Source organism: Podarcis raffonei, chromosome 2, assembly GCF_027172205.1.
Source record: "Podarcis raffonei isolate rPodRaf1 chromosome 2, rPodRaf1.pri, whole genome shotgun sequence".
Taxonomy (NCBI): domain Eukaryota; kingdom Metazoa; phylum Chordata; class Lepidosauria; order Squamata; family Lacertidae; genus Podarcis; species Podarcis raffonei.
Genome location: NC_070603.1, coordinates 70,938,047 through 70,963,984, shown reverse-complemented (window position 1 = coordinate 70,963,984; position 25,938 = coordinate 70,938,047). Strand labels below are relative to the sequence as shown.

At 43.8% G+C, this 25,938-nt stretch overlaps 3 protein-coding genes across 22 annotated transcripts in view; all 3 read left to right on the top strand.

Annotated features, from left to right (window-relative positions):
- The window catches only part of FANCD2 (FA complementation group D2), a 39,654-nt gene extending 26,525 nt beyond the window's left edge, over window positions 1-13,129 (top strand). For 5 of the 8 annotated variants that reach the window (XM_053377366.1, XM_053377363.1, XM_053377369.1 and 2 more), the window contains 17 exons: window positions 567-679; window positions 1,486-1,632; window positions 1,867-1,983; window positions 2,600-2,728; window positions 2,885-3,003; window positions 3,392-3,502; window positions 3,777-3,904; window positions 4,545-4,644; window positions 4,985-5,107; window positions 5,294-5,387; window positions 6,390-6,461; window positions 6,884-6,922; window positions 7,660-7,734; window positions 8,673-8,747; window positions 9,612-9,758; window positions 10,671-10,742; window positions 12,355-13,129. In XM_053377366.1, the coding sequence (XP_053233341.1) occupies window positions 567-679; window positions 1,486-1,632; window positions 1,867-1,983; window positions 2,600-2,728; window positions 2,885-3,003; window positions 3,392-3,502; window positions 3,777-3,904; window positions 4,545-4,644; window positions 4,985-5,107; window positions 5,294-5,387; window positions 6,390-6,461; window positions 6,884-6,922; window positions 7,660-7,734; window positions 8,673-8,747; window positions 9,612-9,758; window positions 10,671-10,742; window positions 12,355-12,450 (1,757 nt within the window). In that variant the 3' untranslated portion in view covers window positions 12,451-13,129. Of the gene's footprint in view, window positions 1-566; window positions 680-1,485; window positions 1,633-1,866; window positions 1,984-2,599; window positions 2,729-2,884; window positions 3,004-3,391; window positions 3,503-3,776; window positions 3,905-4,544; window positions 4,645-4,984; window positions 5,108-5,293; window positions 5,388-6,389; window positions 6,462-6,883; window positions 6,923-7,659; window positions 7,735-8,672; window positions 8,748-9,611; window positions 9,759-10,670; window positions 10,743-11,259; window positions 11,829-12,354 lie in introns of those variants that run through there. The other 3 variants (XM_053377365.1, XM_053377364.1, XM_053377368.1) reach the window with 3 other exon arrangements.
- On the top strand, window positions 12,939-15,024 carry BRK1 (BRICK1 subunit of SCAR/WAVE actin nucleating complex). Its single transcript, XM_053377379.1, has 3 exons — window positions 12,939-13,126; window positions 13,263-13,345; window positions 14,388-15,024. The coding sequence occupies exons 1-3, from the start codon at window positions 13,009-13,011 to the stop codon at window positions 14,412-14,414; spliced, it is 228 nt and encodes a 75-aa protein (XP_053233354.1). The 5' UTR covers window positions 12,939-13,008; the 3' UTR covers window positions 14,415-15,024.
- A 2,157-nt stretch (window positions 15,025-17,181) lies between these two features.
- The window catches only part of LOC128408116 (NACHT, LRR and PYD domains-containing protein 3-like), a 27,077-nt gene continuing 18,320 nt past the window's right edge, over window positions 17,182-25,938 (top strand). For 8 of the 13 annotated variants that reach the window (XR_008328973.1, XR_008328974.1, XR_008328972.1 and 5 more), the window contains exons 1-3: window positions 19,173-19,807; window positions 21,895-21,915; window positions 23,126-24,842. Coding sequence is in view for 7 of the 13 variants with exons in the window: in XM_053377357.1 (XP_053233332.1) it covers window positions 19,501-19,807; window positions 21,895-21,915; window positions 23,126-24,842 (2,045 nt within the window). In the remaining 6 variants the exon portion in view is untranslated. The other 5 variants (XM_053377353.1, XM_053377354.1, XM_053377355.1 and 2 more) reach the window with 5 other exon arrangements.

Genomic DNA, 25,938 nt, shown 5'->3' with positions numbered 1-25,938 from the left:
GTGCATAGCGCCTTTCTCCAAGTGCCCCCAGCCCCTCTCCTGAATGCAAAGTCCCTATGCAGGGAGCCTGTGAGACAGCATACCACACACCACAGATGTCTTGAAGTGCACAGTTTGAATCCTACAGGTGCTACCATGGGATTGAACTGGAGATCCACTGGGTCCAGAAGTCCCATTTGGAGTGGCCTCAGTGGGGCACCAGGTGCTGCTGGGCCCAATTACTGAGGATCAGGTCCTCTTCGTTGACTTCTGTGGTGTTGTTTTCATTAGGCCATCCTTTTTGCTAGCTTAACTCACGCAGGGCTCCTAGGGTCACATGACTGATCAGACAGGGCTTGGCATGCACATTATGTCCCCCTCCCTCCTGTCCTGTAACGCCCCTTATTCTGGGCTTGCACCAGCTTTGGCTGCTGCAGGAATTTGCATAGCTCCATCTGAGCCCAAGGGTGGGGACTTAGCTGTGTCAGGAACTTCGCAGCTTAGCTGGGGATCTGCTGCATCCAAAGATACTCATCTCAACAGATCTTGCCCCCTTTCTCTCTGTGAAATGCTCCCTTGTTTTTCAGGGCAAAAAAACCCCAAATCTGATAATGGCAAAAACGGTTCTGCAGACAACTCACAACTGGATGAGAACACAGAAGCAAATCAGCCTGAAGCTGAGATCAGCCAACCAGAGAAGGTTCCATATAGCCCAAGTTCTTTTGAGGAGTATACAAAAGGAAACTAAAAAGAGCAGACTGGGGTGCTGTGGGTTTTTTCCTAGAAATTTGAGCTTTATTCTCTCCCTGATTATGAACATCCTCTCATGAAAAATCTGATAAACCACATGATAAAAAGCAGCATTGGTGCAAGCATGCCAGGGTAATTGGTATCCACTCAGTGGCTTAAGGGGTTGGAGCCAGCAAAAATGCATTTCAGATTCTTAGGGTGCCTTGGATTTTTCAAGTCTTAAATCGGTGTACCCATGATTTGTTATTTTTCTTATATTCTTTCCTTCTGGATGTGCAGTACACTGGCAGCATATACAAATACATGCCCCCTTAGTGAAAGTCTAAGACCAGACATTAATGAAGAAGCACCATAATCTGAATGTGCAGTCATTTCCATATTGTTTGGCAGTGCTTCTATCTTCCCATTCTGTGATGCTCTTCCAATTCTATTGTCCTATGGATGTTTTTAAGCACAGACTTGGATGGCTATCTACCTGTCAGGGATCCTATAGCAGCAGCATTTCTTGCATCAGCAGAGGGTTGGGCAAAGATACCTTTGAGATGCCTTACATTTCTATGATTCTATACTGTTGAAAGGGGAATTTGCACAGTCTGTATCTGTATATGCCACCTGTGTATTTCATCTTATCAAATGTCATTGAGAAACAATGCTGGCCAAATGCAGAGTTACTTTTGCAGTTGACTGGCACTCAGTAAGTTCCCAGAGATATGTCCTGTGCAAAGAGATATGTTCTTGTTCTTCTTTTGTTTTCAGGACTCCACAGAAAAAGAACCAGAGACTCCTTTGGTACCACTGCAGAGTTATAGTGCGTATTTCCGTGAACTAGACTTAGAGGTTTTTAGCATTATTCACAGTGGCCTGCTGACCAAATCTGCTCTGGATACGGAGATGCACACAAAGGCACGTAAATTTAAAGAACCATGGCATAAACTTCAGTGTACTTACTCTCACCTGTTGTGGTGATAATACACAGCAGCAACACACACACTTGTCCCATCCTACTCTGATATCTCCTGAACTAGCATTTTTATGTAGTGCTATATTTAAATGCCTGAAGATCCCAGAATACTTCATTTATAGGCACCATATGAGCATTTGACTTAATTGTGTCATATTCTTCCCTTAAATTTTTAGACCCATGAAGTGGTGCAGATTGGGCCAACACAGCTTCTGTTCCTTTTGGATGATCTGAGTCGTAAGTTGGAACACATGCTGATTCCAGTTGCTGCAAAGAGAGCCCCCTTTTTTAAGGTATGTACAAAAGAAATAGTAAGAAGGTATTGTGTTTCTTATGTTGGGGACAACATGCAGCTCCCCAGGCCTCTCTAGCCTGCAGGACTCTCCCCAAGGCATACATCCTTCCGAACCACAGTTGTCATCAGCTCTGCTTTACAACCTACTAGAGGTTTTTTGGCCCAGTTGAAATGTGTCCTTGAATTCTGATAGTGCTTCTTGCTTGCCTGGGTGGAGGGCAGAGAGGGATGCGTTGAGTGTGTAAAAACTAGCCTATTGTGCAAAAGTAATGCACTCTCTTTGTCCCTTGTGCATTCTGATTCACTCTTGTATACTTCCTGGTTTGATCAAATTATAGTTTGTTGTTAAACCTAATTTAGTAAACTATGGTTTGATCAAAGTAGGAAGCTGGGGAGGGAACAGGAGGAGGAAGCCCAAGCCACATTTTTCCAAGTTTATTCTCTTCAAAAGGTGACCCAGTTATGTGCCCAGCTTTACTCTGGTACCAGCCATGCACTTTATTCTATATTGGAGAAAATTTCATGTTTGCTGAGCATTCATTGGTAAAATCCCTTTCACCTATACTAAGGGCTGATCGCTGCATAAAACTTTAAAAACCTTGGATTTTCTACAGGGAAAGGGAAATAGAAATGTTGGATTCTCACATCTTTGTCAAAGATCATCTCAAGAAGTGATTGAATATGCTGTTGAACTCTTGAAGCCACTGTGTAACCACATGGAAAATATGCACAACTACTTCCAGGTTAGAAAGTAAATTGTTTAGGCTACATCAACATACAATGTGTGTTTTATCAGGTATGGTGTTTGTTTCCATCATGAGTGTTTTGTAAAGTAGGTGGATCACAATGTAAGCAAGCAAATGGCAGCTTTTTACTTAATAGTTTGTTCTTCAATTAAGGCACTGATTGCAGAGAACCATGGTGTGATCGATGGGCCAAGGGTCAACATTCAAGAACACCACCTCATGTCTTCCTGTTATCAGCGATTATTGCAAGTCTTTCACCTTCTGTTTGCTTGGTGAGTGTGCGGAAGTGCAAATATGACAGTGAGGATGAACCATCACTCTTATTTTAGGGCTCTTATTTTTCTTCTTGGCTAGGACTCCCATCAAACAAGCCATCCTTAGCTAAGGTCAGCAATAGGCTCCTGTGAAGCTCATTGTCATATAGCCCTGACACAGTTACTTGGTCAGATTAAGACAAGAACATAAGCAAAACTTTAGGGTGCCCAACTGTGCCATCAGAGCTGATAGTCCTCTGCTGTAGAAATGAGTCCCAAGATTTCTGATGACATGTGGCTGGCAGTCAGTGCATGAAAAACATATAGAGCTTGGAGAATGCTTACATTTCTCTTCCCCACACTAGGCATTATTGCAAAAGGTGATTGATGTCTTCTCTTTCCTCAGGAGTGGATTTTCTCAACACGAAAACCATAGCTTGCTGAAATCTGGTCTCCGTGTCCTAGCACATAGACTCAAGCCAGGGGAGAGAGATCTCCCTCTTGAGGAGTTACTCAGGTAAAATAAAGAACATGTCCCTCATGGTGCACCCCTTAATGTTTTTTTAGCCCTATTTTGAATAGACCACCTTTCCTCTTGTCAAAGTACCTGATCCTTCCAGGTAGTTTTTCAAATGGATCTAAAAGGTAAAGATTCAGAAACAGGATATAGGATCCATCACTGGGCATGGGAAACGGAATATTAGAAAGTGTTTATTATACCTATATACCAGCAATGCTGTTAATAATAATAATAATAATAATAATAATAATTTCTTTTTTGTATCCTACAGTCAGAGTTTTCAATACTTACTGAACTTCCAGCACAGTATTCCCAACATTTACTGTGCACTGAGCCTCACTCAGCTTCTGCTTGTCATTACTGAAAAATCTGGGACTAGCCAGAAAAGCAATGAAATAGGTAATGTGTACAGAGTTTCCTTGCATTGCATAGCTTTAATTTGTATAAATTATGTGTAGTTTTGAGAGTTTCAGCAAGCACATTGAAGAAGGCATGCTATGCTTTCAAGAAATAAAATGTTGAAAGGAATTAATTTATGGTTAGTGTTTCTTACCTAACCTAGATGGAAAGTAGGATTCCAAAGTGGATGATGCACACAATGTTTGTACGTCTTATTGGAAATTCCCTGAAAACAGGGAGAGCTTTGTAGGTGACAACCCAACAGAGATAATTGAAAAATAGTTACAGGATTATGAGACTATGACTCCAACGGTTGCAGAACCACAGGTGCTTGGGCCCACAGATATCACAAATGGCAAGAAATAAAAGTTGATGCAAAATCACATGGTGTTCAACACATGTTATCTGCCTAGCTCATGGATAGCCAGTATGGTGCCCCTAAAATGTTGCTGGACTACAACTCCCATCATGCCAGACCATTGGCTTTCTTGGCTGGCCTAATGGGAGTTGGAGTTCAGCAACCTCAAGATAGCCCCATGCTGGCTACCCGACTGAGACACTGAAAGTGGATCAATAGACTGTTGCCTGCCCTGCACAATAAAATAAATCCATGCATTCTTCTTTTGTTCTTCTTCGACAGCTTCCATCACTAAACATTTTCTCTGCCAATCATGGCTGCAGCCCAGTGGAATTCGTCAGAAGGGCACCCAGTTTAATGATGCTCTCCACACTTTGTTCTGGTAAGGATGGCTTTCTGTATGAGATATAAGCATAATGCTCTCTACTTTCATTCCCACAAAAAGATCATGATGTAGCAGCCAGTTTATTTCATTTGACACTGAAAAGGCCTCATTGGCAACTACTGAGATTGTTTAAAAATCACAATTTCTAATCAAATTGCATTTGTAACTACGCTACATGTTTATAATTATGAATATTGATGAAATAGGGAAGAAAACATCTTTTATGCTTTTCTAGTACATCAAGCCAAATGTAATGTAATGTAGTGTAAGCCTTATAAGGCTTTCTGATACCATATGGAATTCTGGTAATTTTTGTAAAAAAAATTGTTCCGCACAGTATCTATATGGAGCACACAGATAATATACTGAAGGCAATAGAAGACATTTGCAGTGTTGGGATTCCGCAGCTGATTCAGTCTTCTAAAGATGAATACTCTTCCACTTACCCTACGTTGACCAGGTAATGGGGACCTTGAGATTTATTTTTTCCATTGAACAGTTCTCCAAAAAGAAGAAATATTGGAGAAACTTATATTATGTATACAGCATAAATAATATGTAAATGCTTCAGAAAATAAGAATGCTCAGAAAGCTGTGTGTTATTTCAAAATGGTGTGACTTCAGCACAACTTTCTATTTTTACCAGGCAAACTTTTCCAGTTTTCTTCCGAGTGATGATGGCTCAGCTAGAGAGCTCAGCAAAAAGCATTTCTGCTGGAAAACCATCAGATTCCAGTGAGGTAGGGTGACATAGGGTATCTGAGATTTCTAGCAGGAAGTCTGCCTACCATAGCTCTGGCAGAATGTGTTAGAGCATGTTCAGCCTCACCATGTACTTCATTCCTGAAGCTCAGAGCTAATTTTGCACAAGTACAGTGGTGCCTCGCAAGACGAAAAGAATCCATTCCGCGAGTCTCTTCGTCTTGCGGTTTTTTCGTCTTGCGAAGCAAGCCCATTAGCGGATTAGCGCTATTAGCGGCTTAGCGGGCTTAACAGATCAGCTGATAAGCGGCTTAGCGGATCAGCTGTTAAGTGGCTTAGCGGCTTAGCGGATCAGCTGATAAGCGGCTTAGCGGATCAGCTGATAAGCGGCTTAGCGGATCAGCTGATAAGCGGCTTAGCGGATCAGCTGATAAGCGGCTTAGCGGATCAGCTGTTTAGCGGCTTAGCAGATCAGCTGATAAGCGGCTTAGCGGCTTGGGAAAAGGGGGGGGAGGAAAAAAACCCCGCAGGAACTCGCAAGACATTTTCGTCTTGCGAAGCAAGCCCATAGGAAATTCGTTTTGCGAAGCACCTCCAAAACGGAAAACCCTTTCGTCTAGCGGGTTTTCCGTCTTGCGAGGCATTCGTCTTGCGGGGCACCACTGTACAATAACTAAGTGGTAAAATAGCACATGTTTAATCAGTTGTAAAGGTACACACACACACAGAGAGAGAGAGAGAGAGACACACACACACTCTCCATGGCATTTAAGCACAATTTGCTTGAAAGTACCTGCTGGAGGTCACTTGTATTGTTTATTGTAGGGAACCTCAGTCATATAAATGTGTTGTCTTTCATAACTGACAGTGGCCTAACTGAAATGTAACACTAACCTGTGATTTAGCATTGTGTGAACAAGCCTCGGTGAACCTCAGACTTGCTCATCACCACTGCCTCTTCCTCACCTTGAAGAACATGTCTCCTGGCAGCAGCCAGACGATACCCAAATAATCATATTTCTACTCTTGTTATTCCACAGGTCCAGCTAGAGAAGTTGCTGCGCTGGAACCTGGCTGTCCGGGATTTTCACATCCTTGTTAATTTAGTCAAGGTGAGCAGCCTTCACATTAACAAGGAACGTGCATTGCTGGAATACGACCATGCAGGATTCCTGTATTCTTATCCATTTAGTCAAAATGAGTGCCTTTATGTTTAACCTGGAGAAGAGTAAAAAAAAAAAAGATGTGATAACCATCATCAAACATCTGAAGGGACTGCCATGCAGAAACAGGGGGCTGTTCCAGAGTGCAGACTAGAATCAATGGGTGGAAATTGCAGGGAAGCTGATTTTGGCTAAACATTAGGAGAAACTTCCTAACAGCAATTTCTTACAAGAGCTGTTCAGCTGGAATAAGCTGCCTCAGGACCTTGTACAGACTTTTACGTTCCTTGGGAAGGTGGGAGGAATTGCTTTAACTAGCATTCTGGCTTCTCATCATTCTTTCTGCTGGATCCTTTACTCTTTCCAAACAGGTATTTGACAGTAGGCCTGTGCTCAGTGCTTGCCTGAAGGTAAGTTGAGGATCTGATGACAATGGTGGCTCCCACAGGGGCTTACAAATGTGCGAGAAGACAATCCCTGCCTTCAAGCTCACACAAAAGAAAAGGGGGCTGGGAGGGAGCAGGGCGGGGGGGAAGCAAGCTCAGGTGCTAATTCTTAGTTACAGAGATCTTGCAGTGAACAGCAGGAATTGAGGAAAAAATGGAGAGCATTCAAAGGTAGCTGGTCTCCTAGTGCCAAAAACAACCCAGGCAATCTAGGACTTCCAAGAGCCTTCCACTCTGATACTTCAATTTGACTCTGCACCTGGTTATAATTGCAAGGCAGGGAGCACAGCACTTCATTCAGTGAAAGGTGCTTATTATGTGAACTTGGATGTAGGTATGAGGGAGCACCATGCTGATACTTGAAATTACTGGCACATGTACCTTCTGTCCAAATATTCCTGCTACAGTAGAGAAACTTTGGAGCACAAATACCTTTTGATTACATAGCTACATTGCACTACAGGCATCCTATGAAACAGTTCCTGAGATTGTTTGGGTGAAACTATAAAAATTAAAATGATGTAAATTGATGGCAGGGATATGCTTTAATACTTCTTCCCTGATTAAGCTGGAAAGGGAAATAAACAAATATGCAAGGTTCCATGCTCTGTGATGTAAACTCGTGGCTTGTTCAAATAGCATCTCCTAATTTTTGTAAGCAATTACCACATTTTCTGCCTTTTTGTCTTTGCTCCGCACAGTATGGGCGTCTTTTTGTGGAAACATTCTTGAAGCTTGGCATGCCCCTATTGGACTGCAGCTTTAAAAAACACAGGGTAAGGTGTTGGAAACAGGGCTGTCTTTTGATTGACACGGGAATGAATGGACTGAACAATTTGTGGCTGCTCTTTTTAAGCATGTAGTATAGTGACTAAGGGATGCGGGTGGCGCTGTGGGTAAAAGCCTCAGCGCCTAGGGCTTGCCGATCGAAAGGTTGGCGGTTCGAATCCCCGCGGCGGGGTGCGCTCCCGTTGCTCGGTCCCAGCGCCTGCCAACCTAGCAGTTCGAAAGCCCCCCCCCAGGTGCAAGTAGATAAATAGGGACCGCTTACTGGTGGGAAGGTAAATGGCGTTTCCGTGTGCTGCGCTGGCTCGCCAGATGCAGCTTTGTCACGCTGGCCACGTGACCTAGAAGTGTCTTCGGACAGCGCTGGCCCCCGGCCTCTTAAGTGAGATGGGCGCACAACCCTAGAGTCTGTCAAGACTGGCCCGTACGGGCAGGGGTACCTTTACCTTTATAGTGACTGTGCAAATGATACAATGAAAATGGGGGAGGAAATGTTTGGTATAACTGAGTTGATCTGAGAACTGAACAGGGGGTGAAACAAATTATGTGCCTTAGTGACACTTCCTTGCAAAAGTGCCATGACCCAGAGCATGGGTTAATTAATAGTAAGACAGTAACTCAGATAAGGGCTGTTTCGTGTGTTACTTTTAAATATACATCTCAAAGAGGTTTAGGGGACTTGTGGGCATCATACAAGTACACTTGTCCAGGAACCAAGACTGACTGCAACTCCTTTTTTAATGTACAGTACACTTGGTAGCAAACCTGAGTTTGGTGTGATGCAATATGCAAAGCCGTCCTAACTGGTTCGGTATAAGCCACTGAGTGAAAATAGAGCCTTGAGTTACAGTGATAATGCAGTATTCCAAGTAGCCCAATAGGTGGCAGTTTTGAGCTGGTTTGTAAATGGTTTTCTTCCGCCTTCCAGGAGGATGTACAGAGTTTGCTGAAAACCTTGCAGCTGAGCACTAGACAACTTCACCACATATGTGGCCATTCCAAGGTAAAGCAGGCTACAAACAAGGTGTTGGCTTCTAAATTTGTACAATCTGGTCAATCTGCTTTAAGTTCTCTATCAAAGTATGCTCAGTCTTCCCATTTCAGTGATTATTTGTAATGAATTGCAAATCCAGTAAGAGGCTGGGAATCTCCAGGTTGTCCTCCAGATATTCTTGCTTTATCCATTCCTGTCCATGCATAATAAGAAGGGTCCGGCTAACATTTTTATAAGCTAATTGCTATTAGCCTGTAAGTCTGACCTTTATTATTATGGACGTATCACAGCCACAGGTATATTCTTCTAGAAGGCTAAATTGTCATCATCTGTTTTGCTACTCCTGATATTGTTTTTGTTGTTGTTGTAAAATAATAGTAGTAGTAGTAGTAGTAATATAATATTCAACCCTGATCAACTTAAGAAGGTTATATTTATGGCAGCAGACCCTTTCCTGCCTCCCCTATGCCCCACTGCCAGTCCTGTTGCCTACAACTTGTTCCTTGACCTTACACTTGTCCCTTTAGAGTTAGCAACTGGGAGAGAAGGGGAGGTAGAAGACAGACTTCAGAAGAAAGAGCAAGTTTGTCCAAAGGCAACAAGCTACAATATCAATAGCACTCTTAAGTTTATAATATACATTTTACAACCTTTATACTATTTAGTTATAACAACCATATTGAAGGTCATTATTTCTATCATAGCAGAGGCAGGGAGATAAAACCTTGCTGAATGCCATTCAGTGCATTCATAAAACAGGGTTTGAAGCCAGATTTCCTATATCCCAAACCAACTGAACAATCCTGATTCAATACAGAAAAAGATGCAGATAAGGACCGTTAATTTCCTTCTGTGCATTTCTTCCATGTGTAGATTCATCAAGACACAGGACTCACCAGCCATGTACCACTACTGAAGAAATCCCTTGAGCTGTTTGTTTACCGAGTGAAAGCAATGTTGGCTCTCAATCATTGTCAGGAAGCTTTCTGGGTGGGCGTCCTCAAAAACAGGGATCTGCAGGTGAGAATATATATGTGTACAGCACCACTTGGTTTCTTGTGAATGGCTCATTGACAGAGCTTGGTGGAATTTGAATGGACATCATTATTCAAGTATTAGCAGAGTAAATAACATTTAAATACATGGAAGATCATAACTTTTATCTTATCGGATGTCTTTAAATTTAGAAAGCTGAGTGAACACTAAGCAAGCTCTGTACAGTGAAGAAATGGTAAAGTTAAAATTGTTGGAACTAGATGAGCCACGTGCAACTGCAATGTTATATTGATCTGGGTTCCTCTTCTCTCATCCATGGTGCAGATAGCGTCATGGTGTCCAGTTGTTGCTAGCTTGTTGAATGATTTATTTCGATGGAGATCATCTGAAAGGGCCTCTGAACTCAAAGAAATTAATTTTCACATACTGGCTTTTGGAAGCCAGTTTGCTGACAGTGTGTTCATCCTCTTCAATGGAATGATATACGGGTAACAGTAACACACACAGTATTTGTGTGAAATAGAATAAGAAATAAGCCCTTTATTAAATTAAAAGTATTTGTGCCCTGTTCTTCCAGTAGAATGTTTGAGGCAGCTCATAACACACCTTCAAAAGGTAGGTAGCTGTGTTGGTCTGACGCAGTCAAATTAAATAAAAAAATTGTCCAGAACAAACTTAGTTGGTCTCCAAGGTGCTACTGGACAATTTTTTTATTTTATTTATTTAGTTCTTCAAAATACAGTAAGTGACAAATGCAAGAACAGCTAAAAAGGGGCAGGGACAGCAACCAAAAGAACTTTAAAACCAAATAGTCATATGCCAGGAGTCAAATGCATGTCTAAAACGAAAGGTCTTCACAGAGTAGCAGAAAGCCAGTCAAGAGAGAGGGGAGTTCCATTTTTGAGTGGCATCATAAGTTTATTGTGTCCATTTTAGGGAGAAGAGATTCTTTCACAGGCATCCCAAGCTAGCAAGATGGAGGAGGAGATTTCCAAGCTTCCCACAGAGGTAATTCTCTAAAGCAACTATTGTGGTTGTGGTTGTTGTTTTTATAATCATTATATTCTGCAGTAGGGGAAGGGTCAAGATTATCATTCTGTTTCTGGTACAGGAAATGCACAATGATAAGATGTCTTCACTGTTGTTGTAATCTGAGCTGTGCCACTGTTGCGTCTTTCTCACTAACATCTTTTGCACGAAATGAGCTGCAGTCTGTAGGCTCGGGGGGGGGGGTAGGCTGACCAATGGGCATAATCCGGTTAGCCTAATGAGATAAGATTAAGATGGAAATGGCACTCTGAACCATTCCTTTCTTGGACATGGAAAGGCAGCAATTTGCACATTGGGGAAACCCACCCCTAACTTTACATATATGCTAATAAGGTTAAAACTGGTGGTTAGAGGCCAAGAAATATTTGGGGTTGTGATGGCTAGCTCAATGAAAATGCTTATAGATAATGTGCATACATCTGTATCCCTTAATCTTCACCACTTGTGCATCAGTGCCATGATTTTTTTCCCCCAGGAGGAGGAGGAGGAAGGGGAAGATTCAGAGAATGAAGATGGGATGGATATCAAAGACAGTGATGAAGACAGCTCTGATTAGCATGGGCTATACTGGCTTAATTCTTCATGGCATAATTACTGGAACTAGTAAATTAAAGGAAGCAAATATTGAATGGTTTGTGTGTCCAGAACACCTGTGCTTCAGTGAGCTTATGTGGATCTCTAGAAAGATTTGCACCTTGAAATTCAAAGCACTTTTCTCCTTGCATCCAAATCTGTCTCCCTTTTCCTCTCTCATATGCCTTGCTCTGTCCATCCCTAAATATTCTCCACTCGTGATATGTAAAAACAAAACATACAACTTTTCATTTGAGTCAAGAATCAACATTTGAAATGTTTGATTAAACATTTGAAAAAATACTAAAATGTTCATTTTGGTTGCTTTCGTCTCATGAAAATATTTCACTGCTCATTTGTATAGTGTTCTAGACTGTTGTGTTTGTAGTGCTACATGCAGAAATATGTATTAAGATCTTTGGAGTTTCATTCACAAATTTACTAAATAAATTAGAAATCCTAACTGTTGCATGCTGTGGCAAGTGTTATAGTTCTAAAGGGGCACTAATGACATTTCTGTAGGTTTAATTAACCTTCAGCATTTGTGTCCCTTACCCACAAGTCATTTCAAGGCTTCTGTGACATTGTCTATAAGCATTTAAATAGGGCAATTGAATGTTATGGAATCATGTCCATGTCTACACATTGAAAAAATATAAATTTTGCTGTCCTGAATTGTCCAGCTAGCTTTAGTCTTTCAAGTATTGCTGTTATCTCTATTTAATATGAAATACATGTAGCTTTCCAGAGTGTAAGAAAATGGCAAGTAAGCAGAGAATCAGTCATGCCCCAAATTTCATGAATTAGATGGGAAGGAAAGCAAATATATGTCTCTTGTTTTTGTAACTTTATATCTTACATGGGTGTTAACTGGGGTTTGAATATGTCTTAAGGTGTGGGATTTGCATTTTAAATTTGGGCAGTCCTGCTTTTTAAAGTCCCTTAGGCCTTTAACTATAATGCTTGATTTTGTAGATTTTTAAATGCTTTATTGTAGGGACACAGCAGTTTCTTCCCTCATAATGGCTATGAAGGAAGGAGTTTTTGCGTCATAAGTTTTCAAGTCCAGAGAAACATTAATTCCAGAGTGTAAAAGTAGTACGCAATGCTGCAATATTGGCTTCTGCAGCTACACATCAAAGCTATGAAAAAGAAGAAAATCTGGTAAACCACAACATCAGGAAAGATAAGTATTGTAGCCAAAACAGTGTGTTCTTAGCCCTTTTATTAAAAGCGTAAGAAGCACAAATATGTTTGAAATTGACTTCACATGATTTATAAGCCTAAGACTCCCACTCTTGCTATCTCCCCCTTGCAGGCTTTAGGTATGGTAGACCTGACTTTCCTTAATCTAAAAAACCCCCTCACTACTGGGCCTCAAAAGAGAAATACAAGCAAAAGATTGAACCCACAACAAACCCAAATGCCAACTCTGTCTCTGCATCTGCTCAGCAATCCCAGACTTGCCGCAGTGCGCAGACTCGCGGGTTTGGGGAGGGCGGGGCCCAGGGAAGGACGGCGCACGCGTACTGCAACCTTGGGCCTGCTCCTGCGAGACAGGAAAAAGCAAGCTTGGGGAGACGGGCTGCGTCTTGTGCGCAAGTGCAGCAGCGTCCGGGGAGGGGGGGTGGTCTGCTCCCAGCTGTCGGCCATGTCGGTGCAGGAGGACCCGGTTCAGCGCGAGATCCACCAGGACTGGGCCAACCGCGAGTACATCGAGGTGATCACCAGCTCCATCAAGAAGATCGCGGACTTCCTCAACTCCTTCGGTACATAAGCCGCCGCCCCAGCCTTCTTCCTTCCTTCCCTATGGGGGTCGCGATCCCTGCCAAGCGGGGCGGGGGGGGGTGTCTGACTGGGGGCGCTGGTTACCCATCTCTCACTTTCCCTTTTCTCCGCCTGCAGACATGTCCTGCCGCTCGCGCCTGGCCACGCTCAACGAGAAGCTGACGGCGCTGGAGAGGCGGATCGAATACATCGAGGCCCGGGTAAGGCGGCGGCGGCTGCTCCTTAGGATGGGGGACCCCGGAAGGCGGTGACCCCTTTTGCCTGGCGGCTGCACCCGCGGCCGACTTGGCTTCGGGGATTCTGCTGCCGCGACCCTCTGCTCCCTTTTGCAGTCTTCCTCCAGGCACGGAAGCCAGGCCTGCTTATGCCCTCCCTGGAGGTTGAGAGGAACCAGGTGGTCAGTTTCAGGTTGGGCGCAGGGATGTAGGAAGCCGACAAATGCTGAGTCAGATCTGGACCATCCAGCTTAGTATGACCTGTGCTGATGGGCAAGTGGCTCTGCAGGATTTCAGTCAAGGGATCTTGCCAGCGCTAACTGGATATGCCTGCAATGGAACCTCTGCCACTTAGCTATGGCCCTTGTGTGCTTGAGTGATTCATAGATAAGGGATCCCATGGGTCATCTAGTTCAACCCCCTGCAATGCAAAAGCCCTCCAGTCATGTTCTGCCTTTCCTCCCAAACCTTCTTGTACATAGAAAACTAGCATATAAGGGAGAAGGCAGACACATTGTGATACAAGCCTTTTTTGTTGTTGCCTGGAGCCTTCTTCATCACACATATTTGGCCCACACATTCCACCCAGAAAACGTTCACTACACTTAACGCTGTATTCGATATTAAGTTATCATATTGGGGGAATGTATGTGTATTATTAATATATTTCATAACATGTATACATTGCTTGATTTTTTAAAAAAAACAGTTTACAAAAGTGTTACCAGAGTGGCATGAAATAGGTTATTGATGCTATTTTCTGAAATTTTGGTTGGCCTAGTGAAGCTATTGACCTAACATGGATTTGGGATTGTTTTATATGGGTCAGCCCAGCTACTTTTGCTTTATTTTTAGATTTTAAAGTGTTATGTGATCCAAGTGTGCACACAAAAAATAATAATATCTATACTCTTGCACTAATACTACATATAAGTTTCCTAAAGAAACTTAGGAATATCCTCTTCCCCCTTCCCCTCCCAGGAAACCACATTGCAAGGCAAGCAAGCTCTCTTCTTTCTTTTGACAGGTAACAAAAGGTGAAACGCTGACATAGGATGGTGGAGGCTGGCAGGGAGCCAACCCGGGAAAAAATGTGCAGCTGTTTACGAAGCTGGCGATCAGACATCAAGTTTCTTCATTTCTTAATATGGATGGGAGTTACGCTCGTCTCTGCCCCTTGGGAAGCTGCATCCCCCGTTTGGAGCCTGTGACTTTGTGCGGGTGATTTCCACCTGAAATGGCTAAATTGTACAAGAGCATGTTTAATTATGTGGTTTTTATACAAGCCGATTTATGTGCTTGCAAAGCTCTCTTTAACAGAATCTTTATGAAACCAAATCTTCATTTCTGGGAACACAATGATGGTGGTGATGTTGTTTTTTAACAGTTGAAACAGACCAGGATGTTGGGACTGTGCATAGTGGGCAGTTTCAATATACACAGTAAGAGCATCCTGCGGCTGACTTTTGCTGCTGGAAGGTATCGATTTATTTCGCTGCAGTTGTCCAACAGAATAAATGTGCAGTATGTTTTGGGGGCAGGGGGAGACTTATGTGCCAAGGGAGGGGGGCTTAGTTTTCTAAGTATTTTGTATTCTCTGATGTAACTTGGGGTATCTTTTTTTCCATTTGTGTTTCAACAATAAAACCTCCTGTGCTTAACAAGTCTGGTCAGTCTGCAGCTAGAGTTTGGGATGGGTGTACATAAGGGATACTGCCCATCCAATGCCAGAATAGTGTGAGTGTCCAAGAAAATATTGGTGGACACTTGCAGCTCCCCAGTGTATCCATAGGTAAACATTTTAAATGTTTGTGTAAATTTATTTTTATTTTAATATTGTGGAATTCAGTGTTGTGCTAGGAGATTGACCTCTGCTTGCCCAGTGGAACAATATCCCCCATGTGCTGTTCTGCGGGTTCTTCTGACCCGAGTGGATGTGGAGGTGGTGTTGCGAGGATGCAGAGAGAGAAGAGGGTAGCCCCACTGTGCTAGTGGGAGAATCTGCCCTGGCTACTACCAGTAGGACCAGGTACTTTGATTCGGCTCAGTTGCCATGAACTTGATGGTGAGCACTGGGTAATAAATCAAATGAACAACTAATAAATAGATATAAATAGTATACTGCTTAGATGCCTATTTTGGCCTTAAGTGATATATTAATTAATTTTAAAATAACAATAAGCACTGAAAGCTGGGGCAAACCACCATTTATTCACCATGCTACAAACTCTGAGCCATGTCAAAGCTATCCATGCCTCTAGAGCAGGGATGAGGAGCTGGTGGCCCTCCAGATATTCTTGGGCTCCCAATTCCCGTCAGCCCCAGCCAGCATGGCCAGTGGACAAGGAGGAAGGGAGTTTTAAGTACAACATGAGGCAGCTCTTCAGTGCTCTAGAGGGAATTCCATAAAGGGTGCAACTAGGGAAAAGGCCCTGCTCCAGGTCTCCCAAGTTGACGCTGAGTAAAGGTTTCAGCTTATCCTAGACATGTTTGGGGGGGAATTTAAATTGTCCAGTAGCACCTTAGAGATCAGCTAAATTTGTTCTCACTAAGGTGCAATTTTTTAGTTTATTTATTTATTTTGACTGCGTCAGACCAACCAATACCTGAACCTAGACATGTTGGCCATGGTGCAGCCACTGTTTCTCCTCAGGCAGCCTGAATGGAAACAGGAAGAGGAGCTTCAGGCAGCCTTTCAGCTGCCCCGCATAAAACCAGCTACATTTTATTTCAGCCTGCAAATTTGTGGTGTTTCTAATTTCTACAAATGTGCCTCACATAACACCCCGCCTTGGCCACCCTGCTTCCCAAAAAGTGGGAAACACATAAAGAGATAAAAATAAAGGGGGGAAGTCTGCATGGAAGGAAAAGACACTGGTCAGTCCTGGATGAATGAAGATTAAGAAAACGGCATTTTATTTCAGAATAGGAATCAGAACAATGGTTCTCGGAAACAAAGACACTGATTCAGCGATACTAAATTCCTCATGATGACAAGAAGTCATAGAATGTTTTCTGAAATGCAAGCAATTCATTGATAATGACACAACCCATCATTAGAGTACAGTATTCTGTGCAAGTTGTGCCTTTCCCTTAGTGAAAGTGCAAGGCAGGGGTAGCCAACACTGTCCTCTGGCTGTTGGACTACAATTCCAACCAGCCCCAGCCAGCAAGGTCAGGGGCAATGGGAGTTGTAGTCCAGCAATATCTGGCAGAGGGGTACCCGGGGTTAAGCAGATGTAAAGTCCAAGGTGAAAATGTTATTTATAGACAAATAGGTGCGTGGTTGTTTTAAATGTTGCCTTTAATGCTGTAACCCGCCTGGGACTTTAGGGTGGAGGGTGGTAAATAACTAATTAAATAATTATTAAGTTGCATTTATTTTTTACCAGTTTTATTATTTTATTAAGTTGCCTTTTCAACAACAGACGTTAAGTCCCCCTGAAAGAGTGCAGTTTCTATTTACACTGAGCCCCAAATGGTCTGTGCCACCAACCGAAAGCGCTCACTGGCCTTGAAGAGAAATGGGAGGGGGTGCGCAACAACATACACACCACCCTTTGCCAACCTGTTGCCCTCCAGAAGTTTGGGTCTACGACTCCCATTACCCCAAACCAGCGCACCAATGATAGCTGGGGGCTGATGGGAGTCATAATACATGCCATCTGGAGGGCACCAGGTTGGCGAAGGCTTCTATCTGTACTGCATATTCCAGGCATGGCCAAACTTGGCCCTCCAGATGTTTTTTGGGACTACAATTCCCACCATCCCCGACCACTGGTCCTGTTAGCTAGGGGTGATGGGAGTTGTAGTCCCAAAATATCTGGAGGGCCAAGGTTGGCCATGCCCGATATGCAATCGAAAGTCTGACTTAGGGCACCTCTCTCCCCCTCCCCCGCCGCCTGAGCCACGTCACTTTCACTTTCTCGCTCGGCTTCTTTATCCTGGACTGACTCCGGAGAGGTGAGTCCGCTGCCCATCGTCCCCTCACCCGATGTTCCTGCAGCGCCAGCCAGCCAGCCTTGCCTAGAGACGGCAGCGAGTAGGTCGTGGGCGGCCAAAGGAGGCGCCATTAGGAGCTGGGAGGAAAGTTCCCCCTGGGTGGCGGCGGGAATGTGCTCGCCTTCCAGTCCGGCGGAGTGTTTCCACCGGTGGGGCCAAGCCTGGCCGCGCTGTGGGCGGGGGAAATGGGGCAACAGGGCCCCCTTGATACTGAATAAACGACGAGGCAGCTGTTTAATGCGACCCCCGCCCCGCTCGTGTCGCAATGGACGAGGTGGCGGGAGGGTAGTAGTGCCTGAGAGCCGCTTCCTGACAAGCCCACAAGGCCGCCTGGCGGCTGGGCGGAATGGGAGGTGTTTTCCTGTTGGGGCGGAGACGAAGTGAAAGCTGAGAGGGACAGGCATTTGGTGAGAAAGACTTACTCGAAACCTTTTGTGAAGAAGGAACAGTTCAGGCAGGACCTGGCTGATGATAATGGCCGAAGCCGAGCTGTAGAGCGCGTCTGAAAAGCTGGGGGTGTTTTGCTCAGAAGGGCGAGCGGGGGAGAAAGGGTTGTGGGAAGAAACCAAACTTATTTTTGAGTAGTAGGTGATTTCTTTCTAGTTCATGATGATGATGATGATGATGATAAATTTATTATTTATACTCTGCCCATCCCGCTGGGTTTCTTCAGCCACTCTGGGCGGCTCCCAACAGAATATTAAAAACATGAGAAAACATCAAACATTAAAAGCTTCCCTTAACAGATGTCTTCTAAAGTCAGATAGTTGTTTATTTCTTTGACATTCTTTAAGGATTTTAAGCAGTACCACATCACTTTAAACCAGGGGTCAGCAAACTTTCAGCAGGGGGCCAGTCCACCGGGCCTCAGACCTTGTGGGAGTCCAGACTATACATTCTACTTACGTAAAAACACGCTGATTCCTGGACCATTTGCGGGCCAGATTTAGAAGGTGATTGGGCCTCAGTTTGCCCACCCATGCTTTAAACCAGGCATGTCTAGCCAGGTCGATTTAATGCGGCCCCCGTGGTAGTATATGTCTTGGGGTAAAATCTTTTAAAAAGCTGGTCGGACCTCATGCATGCTCACTTCATCAAATCTGGCCCTCTTTGAAAAAAGTTTGGGCACCCCTGATTTAAACAGTCGTGGCTTCCCCAAAGAAGCCTGGGAACTGTAGTTCGTTATGGGTGCTTTTAGGAGATGCCTGTTCCCCAAACAGAACTACAATTCCCAGGGTTTGTTGGGAAAAGGAAGTAATTGTTAGAACTGCTCTGTGAACTGTAGCTCCATGAGGGGAACAGGTGTCTCCTAACAACTCTCATCGCCCTTAACAAGCTATGCTTCCTTCCCAGGTTGCTTTGAGGGAAGTAAGGACTGACTTAAGTGGGATAATGCTTATTTAAAGGTGTGGTGCTGATGAGACCTCACTAGTGCTTGTTCCTAGAGGGCTGGGTCAAAAGCAAAAGCTTCCCAGCCTGCCACACATCTTGTGGACCCTTTAAACCCAATTTCGAGCAAAAACATCCTCGCTGCACGCTTCCACAGAACATGATTAATACATTGGTACCTCGGGTTAAGTACTTAATTCGTTCTGGAGGTCCGTTCTTAACCTGAAACTGTTCTTAACCTGAAGCACCACTTTAGGTAATGGGGCCTCCTGCTGCCGCCGCGTGATTTCTGTTCTCATCCTGAAGCAAAGTTCTTAACCCAAGGTATTATTTCTGGGTTAGCGGAGTCTGTAACCTGAAGCATATGTAACCTGAGGTACCACTGTAGTACAATCCTAACCACATCTTTCAGAAGTAAGTTCTACTTAATTAACTGGGACTTAGTCCCACATAAATGGATTTGGATTGCAGATTTACATCCCTTGTTCAGGCAGTACAGTTCCAAAGTGGTTCTTGTTTTGGAAATATGCAGTGGCAGATGCAAATACGGGTGGATGGCTAGGTGGGCTGCTTCTGTGTAATATGGGTACGGTAAAGACCCACACATGGATCCTAAAGTTGGTATGTGATGTCAGTGTTATTCCCTTCCCTTCTGTCCACCCGGAAACCTACAAAATGTATTCCAGAGGCCTTGCTCGTGTGAGTTACTGCATGATGGGCAGGCGACATCTTTTCTTCTGGCACTTAAAATGGTTCTTTGCTTGCAGCCTGGCTGTGAGCTGGCGATGGAGTCAGGAGGAGGAGCCACAATGCAGGACTTCCTACTAGACGCCTTAGAGGATCTTGGCCAAGAAGATTTTGAGAAGTTTAAGTTTAAGTTGCGTACTGCAGCAGCTCCCGGGGGTAAGAATATTCCACTTGGACGGATGGAGAAGGCAACTCGGGAGAAGATGGTGGAGCTTCTGGTTGAGTTTTATGAGGAAGAGGCTGCTGCCCTGATGATAACTATTTTTGAAGACATTGGTCTCAAGTACAATGCTTCTAAACTCAGCAAGGGTATGGATTTGTACTCACCTAGATATAATGTGCTATATAATTGACTGCAGTTCAGTATAGCTAATAATCACTTAGAGCAGGGGTCAGCAAACTTTTTCAGCAGGGGGCCGGTCCACTGTCCCTCAGACCTTGTGGGGGGCCGGACTATATTTTGATTTTTTTTATACGTGAACGAATTCCTATGCCCCACAAATAACCCAGAGATGCATTTTAAATAAAAGCACAAATTCTACTCATGTAAAAACACCAGGCAGGCCCCACAAATAACCCAGAGATTGGCTGGATTTAGAAGGTGATTGGGCCGAATCCGGCCCCTGGGCCTTAGTTTGCTTACCCATGGCTTAGAGGCTGTTCATCCACCCCTAGTTCTGCTCATGTCACAATTTTACAAGTTCATTGTATTTTTATTTTTTATTTTTCAAAAGTGACTCCTTTCTGTGGAAGTTCTCTGGCACAAAACAAAAATTGCCATTGCAGGTAACAAGAGGCTGGAAGGGAAAAGGGGAGGAAAGGAAACAGCAGCCCTTCACACAAATCCTTTCCAGACTTGGGGTGACACATTATTTCTTTCTTTTTACTGCTCTTCTGTGAAAATCTGGTATATATGACAACTTGTTATTTTTAAAATAAAATAAAATAATTTGGAACGTGTGCACACACAGGTGAACACATATCTGTGATCAAGCCTACAAGTGGCCTAGATTTCTTGGCTTGGAGCCACACACACACATTTTTAGAATTATTTCTGACTGTTCTGTGTAAATCTGGTATATTTTAAAACTTGTATTTCAGTTTTTGTTTTTTTACAAAAAATTTAAAGGTGCATGTAGGGGTAAACAAACACCTGCTTGCATTCCCACAAGGGACCTCAGGTATCCAGAACTTATGATGGGCAGGAGCGTACTAACTGAGGGGACAGGGCCAGCAACACACAGTGCAATACATCCCATCAAGCCCCACCGCTATTGAGGACTGGAAACTGAGATAGATTTTAGAGGCATAAAATTGAAATTGCTCCTTTGTGGATGAAGGCACACATACTGTAAAGGGAATTGGGGGTTGCTTGTGCGTAAAGGGTGCTGCTGCTCTAGGCAACGTTGCCTGGCTAAACCTTTCCCTGGCTGGACAGCCCTTTCTCCATGGCTGTGTCAGTCGCTGGCAGAATCCGTCAGTGGGCATTTTCTGAACTTCTTCCAACATAAAAATTCTTTGACCCCAAGTCTCCTCCTAGCCTCTCTGCGCGGAAGTCTCCTGCGCAGAGTGGGCGTGCCCAACAGAGGTCCTGGGCTCTCCCCGCTGCTCTCTGTGGAAGAGTCTCGGAGCCCTCTCTCCGCAGTCTCCCCTTGCTTCCTGGTGTCCCTCCTATTTCCTTCCTCAAAGGAAGTTTGCTCTCTCTCCCTGCTGGTCCCTTCTCCTGCATCGTTAGGGAGCCTTACCTCCACTCTAGGCTCCGATGGCAGTTCCCTGACACATACACATACACACACAGAGAAAATAATTACTCGTGTTCACATTAGTGCCCTGGTGTAGACTCTACAGCCCAAGTGAAAGTAATTCCTTTCTGACAGAAACCTTCCAAAACGTTCTCAGATAGCTGGGGGGAAACTTACTTTCCTCAAGCCATTCAACCAAGCAAAACGTTTTTAAACACCATCAGTTTACTTTCACTTGCTAAAATACAGTTCCTTCCATTTGTTTTGAAACTACATAGCAAAGGGAGGGAGAGACTTTTAAAAGCCAGGGAAAAGAAGGAGAAAATGAAAAGGAAGGAAAGAACTCTGATCGGATGGGGGGATGAGGCATGGGGGGCGCTGCATAAAATAGGGTTGGGATGGGCACATGGGGCTGCCATGCTGCAGGTTGCCCACCTGTGATGCAGATGATATAGAACTGAATTTGATTCCATATGCTAGTTGACCTAAAGCCTCAAAGCCTGTTTCAAAGCTGGCCTGAACTCAGATTTGCAGGAAGGGGCTTGGTATGTACAGTGATGCTTTCAACTTTCCTATACATTATGACCACCAGAGTTAAAAACCTACTGTTCGCAATACAAAAATGTCTGACCAGTTATTTTATTTCTTTTTCAGAGGTTGGGAAGCAATTTCAAGGTATGTAAGCACCTCATCATAAGCCATTGTAAGTTTTAGTCTAGAACTCAATATAAGTGGATCCCTTGTCCTAACTTTTCGAAAGCAGCCTAGAGAGAGCCAAAAAGACTCTTGAGGCTCAGTAATTTGTAGAATACGTTTGAAGGAGAAAAGCAAACAAAATTGGAAAACCACAGGATTGTGAGGCATAACTGCAGATATCAGGTAAGCATGGCCTCTGGAAGATGTAAGTATTTGCATCGCTCTCTAATTTGGGAATATTGCACTGTACCAGTATTAAGAGGGAGGGAGTTGTAATAGAGAGCTGATGCTAGACAGAACAGGACTAGAGTTATTCTTCTAGCATTGCGGATGAACTCTAAAATGGTCAGTCGTGATCAGTATCTGGCCTCCCAAGAGATTGTTTGTGGCTCCCAAAGATTCCCCCACATTTGAATTTTTTGTTTTAAGTAACTTTCTTTAATTGCCCGCTCCTATGCCCCTCCTTTTCTTTTTTAATCTGTTTAGTTTCTGCTCCCATAGGTATACCTGTGGTGCCAAAAGGTTTTCTGTGTCCCCAGGCCCCTCCCTTCAATGTTGACTTTTTAATATATATTTTAAAATACTGACCACTCCCAGACATCCTCTGCTGTAACCTTGTGATGCCAAAAGGTTTTTCTGAAAACTTGTTCTTTCCAAAGCAAATAAACAAAGACACAAATTGACCACACCCACTTTCCCCTCTGTGACTACAGACACTTTTTTACCAGCCGTGTGCACTTTGACCTGCCCATGAGTCAGTACATTTTCATTTATATCTTGTTTATGATGGGGGGAAATACAGATCCCATAAAGTAGAGCCAAAGTGAAAGAGATGTATGCTAGTTTAGGTTTTCCCCAACGATAGGGTCAATTCAGAAACAGTGCAGGCAAACGATATGCCTGATTCAGGGTATTTGAATGTTTTAATGTATTTTTAATAGTTGGTTGGAAGCCGCCCAGAGTGGCTGGGGAAACCCAGCCAGATGGGCGGGGTATAAATTATTATTATTATTATGAACTCTGCAAACTTGCAAACACAGACCTTGGTAGTCTTGAGCAAAAGAAAAGTTCTTTAACTTAGAGGGTCTGCATAGACAAGGGACCACTGGGAAATCAAGGGTGCCTGGCATCAGGGAAGCATGTTGCAATGCCATGGCAGGTGGTTAATCCTTCTCTCTGTCTATACTAGATTACAAAAAAAAGTATGCTGAGAATGTGAAGGAAGAATACTTGCTAACAGAGGACAGAAACAGTCTCTTTGGTGAGAGCACCCCATTGAATGCCTGCTATATAGAGTTACTTATCATCAAAAAACACCGGCCTCAGAAGCAGAGGGAACATGAATTGGTTGCTACTGGCAGGCTGCACATGGACATCTTGGAAACCAACAGTTCAAATTATTCATCAACTGATATACAAAGCCTTTTTGAACCTGATGAATCGGGAATAGCCCCAAGAACCGTGGTGTTGCAAGGACCAGCTGGTATTGGTAAAACGATGACTGTGCAAAAGATTATGCTGGGCTGGGCTGCTGGGGAGCTGTACCAGGACGTCTTTGACTACGTGTTCTGTATTCGCTGCAGAGAACTAAGCCTTGCTGAAGATGCCAGCAGCCTGGCTGACCTTATTGTAGATCAGTGTCAAGACATGTATGCCCCAGTGAAAGGGATTTTAGCCCGCCCTGAAAAGCTGCTTTTCATCATTGATGGCTTTGATGAGCTTTGTTGCTCCTTAGAGCTCATAGGAGACAGTTTCTGTGATGATCCTTATTCAAAGATGTCCATACAGGGTGTTCTGAGCAGCTTGTTGAGAAAGAAGCTTTTGCCCAAATCCTACTTGTTAATCACCACAAGACCTGGAGCTGCAGAGAAGCTGCATGGGTGCTTGAAGTTTCCGAGATTTGCTGAGATCCTTGGATTCACTGAGAAAGGTCGCCGTGAGTATTTTTTCAAGTTCTTTAAAGATGATCAGAAAGCCAACCTAGCACTGAGATTCATTGAAAATACCAATGCAGTCTCCACCATCTGCTTCATCCCTATGGTGTGCTGGATCATCTGCTCTGTCATCAGAGTTGAACTGGAAACTGAAGACGAGATTGCAGACACCTTGGACACCACAACAAAAGTCTTTGTACAGTTTTCTCACAATCTTCTTAAGCATGATTCTGCGAAATGGAAGAACTCCTCTCTGAATGAGCTCGGAAGGCTCTGTTCCTTGGCACGGGCTGGCATCCTGGGACAGAAAATCCTCTTTGAGGAGCAGGATCTCAAGGAGCATCATTTGGAGGTTTCTGCTCTTAAAGACATCTTTCTAGATAGAAGAACATTCCAAAGGGGGATTGGCCGGCACAACCTGTACAGTTTTCTCCATCTCTGCTTCCAGGAGTTTTTTGCTGCCATGTGGTATATTCTGCAGAAGGACTCAACGGAAGTTTCAGATAACAGTATGGGGGACTTGAAGACACTTTTAGCTGAGTGCGAGAAGCCAGGCAATGAGCATTTAACATTAACAGTATGCTTCGTATTTGGCCTGAGCAGTGAAAAGGTGCGCATCTTTCTTGAGCAGACTCTGCAGTGCAAGACATCTGACCTTGTGAAGCCTTTTTTGCTTCAAAGAGCAGAAGAAGTGGCGACTGAGGAGCCTCCTCGAAAAGGTCATTGCCTGCTGAAGTTTTTCCACTGCCTGTTTGAGACCCAGGAAGCAGAATTTGCAAACCGTGTGATGCATCATTTCCAGAATATTAACCTTTCTTACCAGATGCTCTCGGTGCTGGACTGCAGGGTTTTGGCGTTCTGCTTACAGCACAGTAAAATCGAGGATCACTCCATTGATCTAACATTTTGCAGGCTGAAGTCTTACCACATGAGAGCTTTGGCTCCAGGAATAAAAAACTGTACAACTTTAAAGTAAGTGATGCCATCATATTGTTTTTTAGGAACAGCAAATGCCTGCATTTCAGGATTTGAGTGGAGAGCCTTTGGGTTGGGCACTGATTTGTTTTCCCCTTTGTTACCAGGATTACTTGTCAAAGGAGGATAGACACTCCCAGACTCAAGCACACTGTGTTGTAGTGGTGGAATAGCCATGTATTCACTTCTTCACCATTTCTGAAACCATATGAAATAAATGTGGCAATATATGCCTTGTATAAATGCCTTGCTGTCAGTAACCATGGCTCAAAATCCCATCCAGTCTCCATCTTTGGCTCAAAAGCTCATGCAGTCTTCTTGTCTCCCTGCCTAGAATAGTATGCACAGGAAGGCGAAAAGCCCCTGGTTTCCCTGGCTTGAAAATCCTAAGTCATGCACAAAGTTGTGAGATGCATACTGGGCTTGGAAAAATAAATGTTGATGGTGGTGTAACTAATGTGTTCTTGGTCACCATTCTATTTCTCAATAGAAAGTTTGAAATAAGGAAATGAAGGCTATATTCCCATACACACCTACCTGGGTGTAAATCTCCTTGAACTCAATAGGACCCTTCAGTAGCTATGCATAGGAGTGCTTGGAAGGTGTGTTATTTTTCCGCTAAGTACACAGGTGCCAGCCTTCCCCATAAAAGCTTTGTTCTGTTCTCTTGAAAGGGTTAATCTCAATACTATCTGCACCTAAGCTAACTTCTGCAGTTGTGGTTAAGCAGCTAGCAAAAAACCGCAATTGCAAGCTGGGAGCTACTTCCTCTTTGCAATTGCTTGGGCTCTGCAAACCAGGAGCTGCTCTCTGCACATGCTCTCTGCTGCAGTAACGCAAGAGAGGAACACACGAACAAGGGAAGGAGGGGGGCTTAGCTAGTCAGATAGCCATATGCCATATAAGGAAATAAGCTTAACCTTGCCAGCTGATTGGAGAATTTGAAGAGGTGGGAAGAGATGGGCAGACTCTCAGGTATAAAGATGCTTGTTTATTTGTATCTATGAGCCAGTCTTTTGGGAACGATCCCACTGGCCACCTCTGTGCACAGATTTCAATAAAACTTTTTTCTCCAAATAAGAATCTTTCCTGG